The sequence below is a fragment of the Corythoichthys intestinalis genome, chromosome 21, assembly GCF_030265065.1.
Source record: "Corythoichthys intestinalis isolate RoL2023-P3 chromosome 21, ASM3026506v1, whole genome shotgun sequence".
Classification (NCBI taxonomy): Eukaryota; Metazoa; Chordata; class Actinopteri; order Syngnathiformes; family Syngnathidae; genus Corythoichthys; species Corythoichthys intestinalis.
Genome location: NC_080415.1, coordinates 5,629,271 through 5,642,619, shown reverse-complemented (window position 1 = coordinate 5,642,619; position 13,349 = coordinate 5,629,271). Strand labels below are relative to the sequence as shown.

At 39.6% G+C, this 13,349-nt stretch overlaps 1 protein-coding gene across 3 annotated transcripts in view; it reads left to right on the top strand.

The window, feature by feature from the left end:
• Positions 1 to 13,349, top strand: part of ryr2a (ryanodine receptor 2a (cardiac)) — a 356,843-nt gene that overhangs the window by 109,473 nt on the left and 234,021 nt on the right. For all 3 annotated transcript variants that reach the window (XM_057825571.1, XM_057825570.1, XM_057825572.1), the window contains 8 exons: positions 2,417 to 2,577; positions 4,303 to 4,459; positions 4,586 to 4,672; positions 8,134 to 8,265; positions 8,331 to 8,425; positions 8,526 to 8,701; positions 10,955 to 11,601; positions 12,637 to 12,837. In XM_057825571.1, coding sequence (XP_057681554.1) covers positions 2,417 to 2,577; positions 4,303 to 4,459; positions 4,586 to 4,672; positions 8,134 to 8,265; positions 8,331 to 8,425; positions 8,526 to 8,701; positions 10,955 to 11,601; positions 12,637 to 12,837 — 1,656 coding nt within the window. The remainder of the gene's footprint in view (positions 1 to 2,416; positions 2,578 to 4,302; positions 4,460 to 4,585; positions 4,673 to 8,133; positions 8,266 to 8,330; positions 8,426 to 8,525; positions 8,702 to 10,954; positions 11,602 to 12,636; positions 12,838 to 13,349) is intronic.

Here is a 13,349-nt window from a genome sequence, read left to right as displayed (position 1 = left end):
TATAAGACGGTGTTTTTTGCATTGAAATAAGACTGAAAAAGTGGGAGTCATCTTATATTCAGGGTCTAGACATTATACCCATTCACGGCGCTAGATGGCGCCAGGTATCAATTAAGCAAATGCTGAACTTGAGGAGTAATGTTCTGTCACGAGAGATCTCTAGCCTGGTACTCCAGACTCACCGCTGTTCCAGCTATTGAGTCTGGCCACCATTAAGCGGATAAAATTTCCAGGGCGGAGCAAGCCACAGCAAACAGACAGCGGAGTGGACCAATCAGCGATGGGCGGGACGAGGGACTTGCGCGCGGAAGTAAACATACGAGGAGAGCAGAGTTTATTCAACGTAGCTAGCTCGAGACAGACTGTTGTCAATGACTAGTGTCGATGTGTTTTTGGTAATTTAAAACTGATTTTACCGTGGATTGCAACATATTCTCGGCTCTCCTGTTCGCCATCTGTGTTGTTGTGGAGACGACTTCCGACTAGGCATGTGCCGGTTACCGGTTTCACGGTTTACCGCGGTGTGAAAACGTTGCGGTTTCAAAACCACTAAAATTTTCCGTCAGACCGTAGTACGGTATTCGCCATTTTTCATGTGTCAAAAATGCAGCCAGAAGTGGCGTGGCGCGGCAGCGCTCACCCCTCCCGTTTGTTTCTGTGTGAAAGTGACGCTAAACAGCAAGCAAACCCAAAAACAAATACTCAAATCATAAGTTGTTCTTTTCTTCAATTTATTGAGCTCTCAAATCGTGGTAAGTGTAATATACAAAATAAATACATTTAAAACGTTGTACAATTGTATTTTGCCATGTGTGAGACGTGAGTAGCTTCAACAGATTAGCACCATGGAAAAGTTCGCTAAAACCAAAACACACATTTTCCTTTCAAATTCGATATACGCACTAACTAAAAGCTTACAAAGATGAATGTTAGCCTAGGCTTAGCTGGAAGAGCAACTTCGTCGAGTGTTACAGCCGCAGAGTGAGAAAACAAGCTTGATTTGCTTGAATGAAGGGGGGGAAAGGCATAGCATCAAAGATCGTTAATTGAGGAAAGATGATCTTGCCCTAAGCACAAATCCACGTTTGTTAGCTCAAGAAGAGGTCTCACTCCCAATGTTTTTTTTTTTTTTTTGATGAAACCTTTCCACAACAATATTTACATTTTAACTAACTTTTACATTTTTAACTAACTTATACTAACTTATACATTTTTAACTAACTTATTAACTTATGAATTCTTTATGTTCTTTTTAACACAAAGGCATGACCAGATTTGACACAGTGGCTTAAAATGGCAAAACTTCACTTGAGCTTTTCCACCCTCAAAAAAAAAAAAAAAAAAAAAAAAAGTCATGCAGTATACATTTTAAAAAATTTTATTCAGAAGTGTTTTTACTTTTTTACAGAAATTATTTTGTTCTTGCTCTAATCTTAAGCAACTTGAGCTGTGGCTGTGGGTATAGTCTATTAGTTATATTTTAATTTTATTTAAAATTTTGTTTTTTTATTGATAATGTATTTATTTTAACAATATATTCATGTTCCACTTTGCAACTATGTTCTGAAAAACAAAAAAAAAATCCTGTTCAATGGAAAAAAGTTATTTTTTTTAACCCATACATCTCAAAATAACACATTTTGTAGCTATAATTGCAATACCGTGATACCGTGAAACCGCGGTATTTTTGCTCACGGTTATCGTACCGTCAAAATCTCATACCGGCACATGCCTTCTTCCGACGCGGAAGAGTGACGTTGCTCGTTAAGAACACGTCACGCAAATAAACGAATCTGATTTGTCGATTGATTTTGTACTTGCTCGAGAGGCCGTTAATGGGCTGGGTCCCAGACTATTCTCTCAGTGTTTGAAAAACACAGGGAGAACAGTCTGGCCGTGCCAGGCAAAGAGATCTCAGCTACTCTCAAGTTTAAACAGTTTGCATTATTGTATTGCAATGTTTTTCCTTATTCAGATTTGTTTCAAGACTACAGTTACAGTTAGACTTCACTTTGATGGTTAATGCAGTTATTGCAATTTTGTTGTTTTATCACAATAGATTGGTTTATTTACATTTCAAAAACCAGAAGCCATTCATTTACGAATGTGAATGCACTTGAGTTTACATATTTAAATGTTCAGATATTAAGATTTGAATGAGGCAAAATAACATGCTTTTTCTCTCAAATATATTGTTATAATCATTTGTTTCAGATGTACTGTAATTATTTTCTGTATAAAAAATAATTTGGTGTTCAAAAAGTCTATTTTCAAACTTGAGTCTTGAAAAAGAGGTGGTCGTCTTATAATCAGGGCGGTCTTATATTCAGGGCAATACAGTAATTGTCTTTTAAGCAACCTTATTCATGGAACTAAAATAAACCAATTGTAATTCTGCTATTATCCCTTACTGTAGCACTCATATTCCATAAGGATTTTCCCTGGACAAGAACCTGGCAGTGTGTGGGTGGGCTGGGTAACCTCTGACTTTCATCAGTATGAACCTGACTTTGGTCTGGACAAGGTCCAAACAGTAACAGTGACTTTAGGAGATGAGAAAGGCAAAGTTCATGAGAGGTGAGTGAAGTCATACTTTCTAAGACTTTTAAATTTAGGCCTCATGAATGTACAACATTAAGAATGACGTCAAAACTGGAAGATAAGGATTATTAAATTATTTTGCATTTTAAAGTCCCCAGGACACCAATATGGGTTGAGGGAAACAGTACCATTTATCTTCTCCTATGTTATGTTCGTTAATACCTGTGAGCAGAAGTACATAAATGATTCAATAATAGGTTAAAAAAGAGACTCACAGACCGAGACTCACAGTAATTTTATCCGAATACAGTGGTACCTCTACTTACGAACGTCTCTACATACAGAATTTTCAGCTTAAGACACGCCTCAATGGGAAAATATTGCCTCTTGTCACGAAACAAATTTCAGGGTATGAAAGTTAAAAATACAGTAGGACTGGTACTCGCAGTTCCCAGAGTGTACTGAACGTACCATGCTCTGCCATTGGCTTTTTTTCTAGCATTCCTGGCATCCAATTGGCTAAGAGGGACCTCTACTTTATATGTATTTGTGTATCATTCGCCCCTCGTGTTCCGGCAGCTTTCCATGAGTGTATTAGCTTATTCTTTATTCTTTTTTTTTTTTTTTAACATTATGCACAACTCTTATTTTATGTTTATTGTGCAACAATCTAACTGTAACATGTATTTATCACACGTTTTGATGTAATTTTATGCATTATAAAAGATTTATGTCTGAATTTTGGGTGGTGGTGGAACAGATTAGGGCATTTACATGGAAAACGTGTTTATACTTACTGTATTTTCAGGTTACGAAACAACTTCCAGAACCAATTAATTTTGTCAGCACAGATACCACTGTATATTGATTCCAGAAATACTGTAAATGACAATTACAGAATCCTGGCAGATAGTTCCCTCACCCTACCAATGACACAAATAGCTGAGTAGCCAGTACGCTACCTAAATACTACAAAGGCGTGGACAAATTAGCATCTAATCACATGATAAGGTGAGGTGATGTCTGCTGTTGGTGCCATTGACGCCAGTTCTTCTTTCTTCATCTGGAGTCGTGGCCATTGACCCTTTTGTGCTGCTGTCATTAGTAATTTATAGGTACAAGTGTTTCAGTTGACATATGTATTGACCCCAACGTGTTTTTAAATGACGAAGGCTGTCTACATACAGTATATTACACAAAAGTTATGAAGAGAAAGGAAGTAGGTCTACATTCAAGATGTTCGGACTGTAGGCATCTGACCAAATGTTGACTGTTGCGACTAGATTTATAATAATATGTGATCAAACTAATAATATTGATTAATAGGTTAAATGTAAAATCATACTGTTATATGAATATATGCGAGGAAATAGGACGGAATTTTTATTTTATCCCAACAACCCCCTTCCCCCAAAATGGAAAAATGTACGTATTCACCCCCAAAACAAATAACAAAATGGCAAACAAGGCCAGTGGAATCACTAAAATACAAATAAAGGATAAAAGTGACAAGTAACATTGGAACTGAACAAGCAAATACACGAAAACCGACAAGACGACACACCCGGACTAGCTGACTGGCGGGAGGTAGCTAAATTGTTAGTGCATGGGAAAGCAAAAGCAAGGACTGGAAGAAAATAAATCAGTTGACATCAATCAGTTAACAAGACATAAACAAGAGAGAGGAAAACTGCAGACTAAAACCACTACAATACGATCAGTCAGAATCTCATTGTATGTTCAATGCTGTGCATTTTCCAGTATAAAGCGTGGTAACTGCTATATGGTGTGGGCTGGAGAGAGCAGCAATCCAGAAGGCAGGCGTAATGATGGTTTAGAGATTGGATGTTTGGTTGACACAGTCAACGGACTGTTGTCTTTTACCGCCAACGGCAAAGAGCTTAGCACATACTATCAGGTGGGTATCTCAGAAATCAATACAAGCACTCTATCATTCATATTGATCCAGGTAATGTTGAATTAAATTTAAACATGGCATGAACATTGTGGAATTTGAACTTTCTTTGGTTGCTTTCTACCTCAGGTGGAGCCCAGTACGAAACTCTTCCCAGCCGTCTTTGCCAAGGCCACCAGCCCCAATGTCTTCCAGTTTGAATTAGGCCAAATTAAGGTGAGATGGACAATGAACACAATATAACATAGTAAAACTACGAGCAACAATTAGTCCAAAACCTACCTGGAAAAACCTGTACTTCTACAAAATCCAATCTGTTCTTTGTTGTGCTGATAAGTAGTTTGCATCTTGTGGTATGGCTTCTATACATTCCTTTTCTCAAAGTCTTCTTCAAACAGTGGACTGTGACATTTTCACCCAGGCCCTGTGGAGGTTGGCAGTGATGTCAGTGACTGTTGTTTTGGGGATTTTCTTTACAAGTCTTACAATGTTTCTGTTATCAAAACTGCAATTGTCACCCTGGGCCGACCAGTTTGATGTTTGTTGCGCAGTAGTTTCTTTCTTTTTCAAAACATTCCAAATTGTTGCAGTGGCAAAGCTCAATGTTTGTGCAATAGCTTTGACCGATTTTCCCTCTTGTCCCAGGTTCAAAATGGTTTGCTTTTCCATAGACAGCTCCCTGGTTTTCGTGTTTGCTTAACAGAAAATGCAACCTCATTTGTGTGTTTTCTCTTTTTATTAAGATTATTATTATATATTTGCACTAATGGTGTCAAAACTGAATGAAAATGTGGAATTATATACTTTAAAAAGGTGGAACTGAAAAGATTTAATATGCTTCTTCCATCAAAGTGGCCACCATTTTCTCTAATTACTTGTTTGCACACTCTTAGGCTAGGTTCATACCGCAGGTCTTAATGCACAAATCCAATTCTTTCGTGTTTTTCCGACTCGAGTGAGGCGTATTAACTTGACGGTCCGAACGTGACAAGTCGCATAGAAGTGGACTATTTCAAATCCGATCTGGGTCACTTTCGTATGTGGTTTAAATCTGATCTGGGCTTCTTTTTCCAGAATGTCGCGGCGTCTGAACTGTCAAGTCTCCCAAATCAGAATTTCCGTATTGGCCCAAATATAAGACGGCCCTGATTATAAGACAACCCCCTCTTTTTTGTTTGAAAAGTTTGAAAAAAGACTTTTTGAACACCAAATTTATTTTTATACAGAAAGTAATTACAGTACATCCGAAACAAATTATTATAACAATATATTTGAGAGAAAAAGCATGTTATTTTGCCTCATTCAAATCTTAATATCTGAACATTTAAATATGTAAACTAAAGTGCAGTCACATTCGTAAATGAACGGCTTCTGGTTTTTGAAATGTAAATAAACCAATCTATTGTGATAATACAACAAAATTGCAATAACTGCATTAACCATCAAAGTGAAGTCTAACTGTAACTGTAGTCTTGAAACAAATCTGAATAAGGAAAAACATTGCAATAAAATTATGCAAACTGGTTTAACTTGAGAGTAGCTGAGATCTGCCATGACAGAACATCGCTTCAATGATATCCGGCGCCATCTAGTGTCGTGAATGGGGAGAGTAACTGAGATCTGCATGACAGAATATCGATTCAATGATATCTGGCGCCATCTAGCGTTGTGAATGGGTATAATGTCTAGACCGCGAATATAAGACGACCCCCTCTTTTTCAGTCGTATTTCAATGCAAAAACACAGTCTTATATTCGGGCCAATACGGTACGTCATCAAAGAGCGAGAGAGACAGGGTGCTTCGGTAGCGGTGCAGCTGTGCGTTAGCGCCTAGCTTGCCTTGAACACGGCTTTTGGGGAAGGGTTGGGCTTCACAACAGTCATTAAAAAAATGTGTTGAGGATAAGCCTGAGAATGGTCAGATTTCTCTGCTCCATACGAGCAATATTTCAAGATTGCTTACAAGGCCGAGAGTCAGGGCAAACTGACCGTATGTGTGTGTGTCATGCACGGACAGTGCGTGCATGCTATCGATCCATATAAACTTTGAATATAAGGTTAAACGGGGATTATTTATGTCTGTTATTTGTGTCCTCTTTTTGGAAATTAAAATATGATCACCTTTGAATGACATTGAGCCAGCATGTGTGATCATTCGATGAGCCTGTGCATGCGGGTTATTTTCATCAGCGCATCTCGGACTGCGGATTAGTGCGCATGCATGATACTTGAACAGGCTCAATGGACAAAGGCAGTCTGAATGGGCACGCAAAAAAAAAAACAGATATGACAAAAATTTAGATTTGTGCATTAAGACCTGCGGTATGAACCTAGCTTTAGTATTCTCTTGAACAGTGTTTTTTTTTCGTCAACAATGACAATAACGAAAATATTTCGTCAACGAACAATTAAAAAAAATAATATACAAAAATAAACATGGCTTGGTAGTAAGGCTGCAACAACTAATCGATTGAAATCGATTCATAAATTGATTGCCAACTAATTTGATAATCGATTTTTGCCGGCAGCAATGAGCAGTCCCGTTTTTGTGTAATGTGAGTTTGCGTGCGCGCCAGTGATTAGAGAGAGAGAGTTCACTGCTAGACTCAGGTTGGGTTGCTGAATCAATAATATTACTATTGTCCGGGATAAAAGAAAAATTCAACTAATCTATAAGTGTAGGCAAAATGAACTCAATTCAACTAATATTACCAAGTGTCGAGAGTTAGATTGTCTTTTGTGTTGTTGGATCAAGTGTGCCTCCATCAGAGGTGAGTAAATGAAGCCAATTGCATTGTTTGTAATCTTTGTTGATGAGACGTTCCTACTTAGCACGGAGGTCTTAGCTATGTAGCGATTATGCTAATCAGTGTCTTAATGGTGTTATGGTGTTATACTTGTATAGCGCTTTTCCACCTTCCAAGGTGCTCAAAGCGCTTTACACTACATTACCATCTACCTACTGATGACGCAGCACCAGGAGCAATGTGGGGTTCAGTATCTTGCTCAAGGATACCTAGGCGAATCATCAGGGCAGAGAATCGAACCCACAACCTCTGGGTTTGGCCACGCCATCCCCACATCTTAAGTGTCTGTTTGTATTGCGTTTTGGAGAAGCACATTAGTACTTGAGTTCTTGTTAGATAGTAAAGTTCCGTCATTTCTTTTTATAAAGAAACAACGCATACATAAGACCCATTCATATAACAGCTGTCAACAAAAACTCCCATTCAAACTGTAAATTGTCATACAAAAGAAATTGGATTTGGATTGGATTTATGAACAAATGTTTGATAAAGAAAACTGATTCATTACAGTCTGCCTCCTCCTCATTCGATTTTGTTTTGAAAATAAATGAGTAACTGACACAATTTATATCAGCTTTTGCCCACAAGAGAAAATATGTCAATCAGCAGCATAATCCTAAATTCCAGCCCTACACAAAATACTTCCAAACTGCGGACATGTTGGCTGTGAGCCAACTGTGTGTTGCTTCTCGCCGTGTTTTGATTACGTAATCACAAGAAGACTACGGTACTTCACACTATTCGGTGGTAAACTTTCGGCCTTTTCACAGAAAACCCAAAACGCAATTATTGCTATTTTGAGCGAAAAGTTTTTGGCACCGAATTTTCGGTCACATCTCTAATATATATTACATGTCTGTTCCCTATTAGAATGTTATGCCTCTGTCTGCGGGTTTATTCATAAGTGAGAGGAAGAATTCAGTCCCTCAATGTCCTCCCCGACTTCATGTCCAGTTTCTCACTCCTGTATCATGGAGTCGTGTTCCCAATCACTATCCCAAGGTAATGCTTGTTGTTACTCTGTCTATTCGCACTGTATGAAATGTAACTAACAGTTATTGCTACAGGTTTCAGTGTCACGAGTGAATGACCGACATGGCTGGCTGATCCATTGTAATGAGCCGTTGCAGTTTTTGTCTCTGCACATACCCGAAGAGAACAGGTTGAATACACATAGCACTGTTGCCTCAACGTGCTCACATGTTCCTCAATACCAATTCCATGCTCTTTCATTTCTCACTAAGTCTTTGTGTGTATTTCAGGTCACTGGATGTGCTGGAGCTATCAGAAAGAACGGACCTGTTAAAGTTTCACTATCATACCCTCAGATTGTATTCTGCAATTTGTGCTTTGGGAAATAACCGGGTTGCTCATGCCCTTTGCTCCCACGTGGATGAGGCACAGCTTCTGCATGCTATAGAAAGTAAATATATGCCTGGTAAGTTTCATACAGTGTTTTTTTTTGTTTGTTTTTTTGTTTTTTGTTTGTTTGTTTTTTTAGCGGATGTTTCAATTTTCGTCTTAGTCTTTTGGACAAAGCTATTATTAGTCTTAGTCATATTTTAGTCACTTCAAAATGGAATAGTCTTTGTCTTCTTTTGGTCGACGAATACTCAAGCAGTTTTCGCCTAGTTTTAGTCGATGAGTATGTTTGCGTCTGCATGAATTCAAAGGTTACAGGTTGAAAAAAAAAAAAAAATGAATGAACGAATGAACAACGCTGTTTATAAGCAATATTGAACTGTCTAAACTACTACTTAAAAACGAGACGTAAAGAATTAATTCAGGCCTACTGCTGCCAAGTTATGTCCAAACCACCGAGCAAAGCACTTCTTCCTATCGTAATGCACACTCAGCATTAAAACATTATATTATTTTCAATTAATTATACTAAAATGGACGCCTGGGACTGTAAATTTAAAGAGGATGCTCACCAGTCGGAGGCTAACGTGAATGCAATGCTAACGCTGCAAGTTACATTTAGTGTGTGATGATCACTTAGCACAGACCTTTAAAGGCTAAAAAGCAACATTACATATTCTCTCTTGTCAAGATAACAAAGCAAATCTTACCATGTGTTTTAAAACAATTAAGCCTGAGTGAAGCCGCTTGTAGGACACCGTTGAGTGTGTGAGGGTGTGTGTGTGTGGGGCACGTCACATAAGTGACACAACCAAAGACGGCAATGTTGTAGGATGACTAACTATACGTACAATAAGCAAATGTCACACTTCGTGAACATATATCACATTTTCATCCTGTTCTCGTCTCATCAGACGAAAATTGGCCATCGTCTCGTCATGTTGCAGTCACCCAAGTTGAGTTTTTAGCTTGTCATTGTCACGTCATCATTGTGAAAAATATGTTCGTCAACAAAATATTTTCATTACTGTCATTGTAGTTCAAAGTGCTATGAAGTGGTAACTATGTCAAAAATGAAAATGACTGCACTAATGTAAGGTTACATGGCACAGGCACGCCGTAGCTCATTTATACTGTTGGTTCAAAAAAGTGAAGCAAAATTAACTCATTGCCTGCTACTGACCACGATAGACGTCCAATACACTAAAACTGGAAGGACTGGCTGTGAATTCTCATCTTTTAGCGCCATTGAGAGCCCTAGTCGTCCAATCCATTTGGACTGGGACGGGGTGAATGAACTGACAGGCAGTGAATTAACATTAAAATCTGAATTAAAATTGCCATAAACGTGGACAGCAAACCAAAATAAGTGTGCCACCCTTGAATTTGAGTATTACATCCCTGCTCTAGTCGTTTGGCAAATTCAAGTTTTAAAAAATGAAGGAACCTGACCTTTTAGCCAGATTGCCGGAATCATGCCAGCCGAACCGCCGGACCCGCGCTGGCGCAGCCCTAATGACCCGTGCCGGCGAGATCCGGATAACCCGGCCAAAAGGCCAAACTCCGCGCATTCACCTTAATCTTAACTCTTGTACTGACTCAATTTTGAAAGCTGCAAACAGGCTTCGAAACACAAGATGACAATTTATTCAGGTCGACAGCAATCAAATGGCAGGGCGAAACAGCAACAGACCCAGGCGAGGAGGAAGACCGGTTCCAGGGTCACAGTATCACAAGCCAACAATAGATTCCCGAGAAAAATGACAACAATTAGTTAACATTCAGTCTTTTTGAAGGCTCTCGCGGGGCGGGCTTTGGGCAGGAAGAGGGTGCGTTTGGGTTTTCTTCCGTTGCAGATTTGGGCTGTCAAGTTCGTGTGTCACTGTTGCTGGGTCATGTTTAATGAGGCAACTGAAGTGGGAGGTTCGGCGCTCCTTCCCCTCTGAGAGGTGCTGAGCTATCGAACTTACAGTTCTTTTTGTTATTGGGTGTTGTGGTAGAACAGGGCGTCCTGCCATTTGTTGTGGACTGTCCTGAAGAGCTGATTGCGGGATTTGGTGTTGCAGACGTCGGCTTATAGATATCTTGTCTATCACCTGGTTGTCAGCGTCAATCTTGCTCAGTCAGCTACATGCGTTGGGTTTCCGTGGTCAAAAGGCGTCATGTGTCTCGTATACCCTATGTCATGTATGATATAAATGCTATTTATTTTATATTCTGTACATTACAGTAATACAAATAGTCAAACAGTAAATACGGGAAAGATACTATTCCTTTAACAACCAACTTATAAGACTGACTTTAGCATCTTTTCTGTATGACGTTGCAGGTTTGCTTCGTACAGGCTACTATGATCTGTTGATTGATATCCACCTGAGCAACTACGCGACCGCTCATCTCATGATGAACAATGAGTACATTGTTCCTATGACCGGTGAAACCAAGAGTATTACCCTCTTTCCCGATGAGGGAAAAAAACACGAGGTGCCAGGCATTGGGCTTAGCACTTCCCTGAGACCAAGAATGCACTTTTCATCACCGAGTGTCGTCTGTGGTTCCGGATCATCATCACGTACCAATTTTGACAGTGGCTCAGGATCAATAGATTCTTGCCAGTACAGCCCTGAATTCCCTTTGGACGTACTAAAAACAAAAACAGTCGAGATGCTGACAGAGGCATTATGTGAGGGCAGCATGCATGTCAGAGATCCAATTGGGGGCAGCACGGAATTTCTCTTTGTGCCACTCATCAAGCTTTTTTACACCATGCTCATCATGGGCATTTTCCAAAATGGAGATCTGAAGAAAATACTCCGGCTCATTGAGCCGTCTGTGTTCTCCGAAAGATGCGAATCAAGGGAAGAAATGATTGGGAAAGCGGAAAAGCAGACCGGGCAGGGAGAAGAAGATGAAATGAAAAACATACCAAAGGAGGGACTGTTGCAGATGAAACTACCAGAGCCTGTAAAACTTCAGGTAAAACCCATTCAACTGAAGTCTATCCACATCAAGTACGGAGTAAAAAAACTGAAAAAACAAAATCAAATTTATGTTAGTCATTTTAGTAAAAGTCATGCATTGTAATGATTCAAGGTTTCTCTGTCACATTTACTTGAGTAACTTTTTGAGAAAAAAGTACCTCTACAAGTTATTTTTTTTACTTTAGTAAAAGCGTGAAGAAACACTAATCTTCCTCTGTTACTTTGGGCTACACACTCGTTATTCTACATAAAAGATTTTAATTTATTTTTGCCTGAGATGCCGACAGTGGCTCTACCAGTTTCACCAATGACAACAATAATCACATGATACCATTAAACTAATCAGACGTAACAATACAGTGAAATGATCACACACAAGCTTGCAGTCGGAAATCCTATGATTAAGCTGACCTGTTAAATCGCGCGGCATCTTTAAAGTGCCGTAAAAATGAATAATAATAGTGTAATTAGGCCTGCAAGCAGGACTGAACGGGCCCTCGCAGTTTGGCACAAACTCGTAAGGCACGAAGGTCAGGGTGGTGGCAGATCGTCCCCCTCTAATCATCATGAGAACCTAACATGCTCGAAACTCGCCTCTTTTTTGGGATTAGAAATACACTCACACACGTAGGAGAAAAAATACCTATACAGTAGAAGAGGGTCCTACAAAAAAGGAGTCACTACTCAGCTGTGCGGCCACGCCCTTACTCAAAACCAAAATGAATCTTCTAATTGAGTCAGTTCGACCAAGTGTAACTATGGGCAGGAGGCTGCGCACACCTGTAACTGGTTGCCAGCCAACCGCAGGGAACATATACGTAGTCAAACAACCATCCACCTTCAAATATGCAAGCTGGTGTCAGCCCACAAGTTAATCCCGCGAGGGCTTTAGTCAGGCTCACGCTAGTGGAAATTCCTTGTGCAGCTGTGTACCATGAACACAACAACTTATATGCAATGATGGCCTTGCTACAGGAAAGAAGCTGAGAAGATCCCATTCATATCTTATCAATATTTGTGTGTGTTATAGATGTGCCATGTCCTTCAGTACCTGTGCGACTGCCAGGTGCGTCATCGTATAGAAGCAATAGTAGCCTTCTCTGATGATTTCATAGCCTGTCTCCAAGAGAACCAACGATTTCGCTACAATGAAGTGATGCTTGCGCTGAACATGTCTGCTGCTCTCACAGCAAAGAAGACCAAAGAGTTTCGATCTCCACCTCAGGAACAGGTAAGCAACTGCAAGGAAGAATGAAAATCTACACTACTCTCCGAACGTTTGAGAACATGAGAGGAAATTCCTTTATATTTTCTGTTGGCTACAATACTTGGGTGTGCGATAGAAAAAAAACGAGACGAAAAAATAGATTTTTTATGTCAGCCTTTATTTGGACTACAGGTTGTCCCCGGTTAACAACATACCCGACTTGATTTTGACTTTACGACGCCTGAGTCTCATCCGCCATTTTGTCTCCAGTCATTTTTTTGAATATTGTTGACTTTTGTTTCGTGATGCGTGCTTTTATTTTGGCACAGGAAGCATAGAACAGGTAGTACTTCCACACGTGAGTAAGAGCGCACGTACACACGAAGAACATATTTGCGCACACGAAGAAGAGCGCACACCCACACACTAGGAAGAGCGCAGTTTATGTGATTGTTTCTGATGATATGCGGATGCTAACTGATAGATGCTAATCGTTTGTATATGGCGGAAAACAAGACTGAAAAAGCAGATTCGGC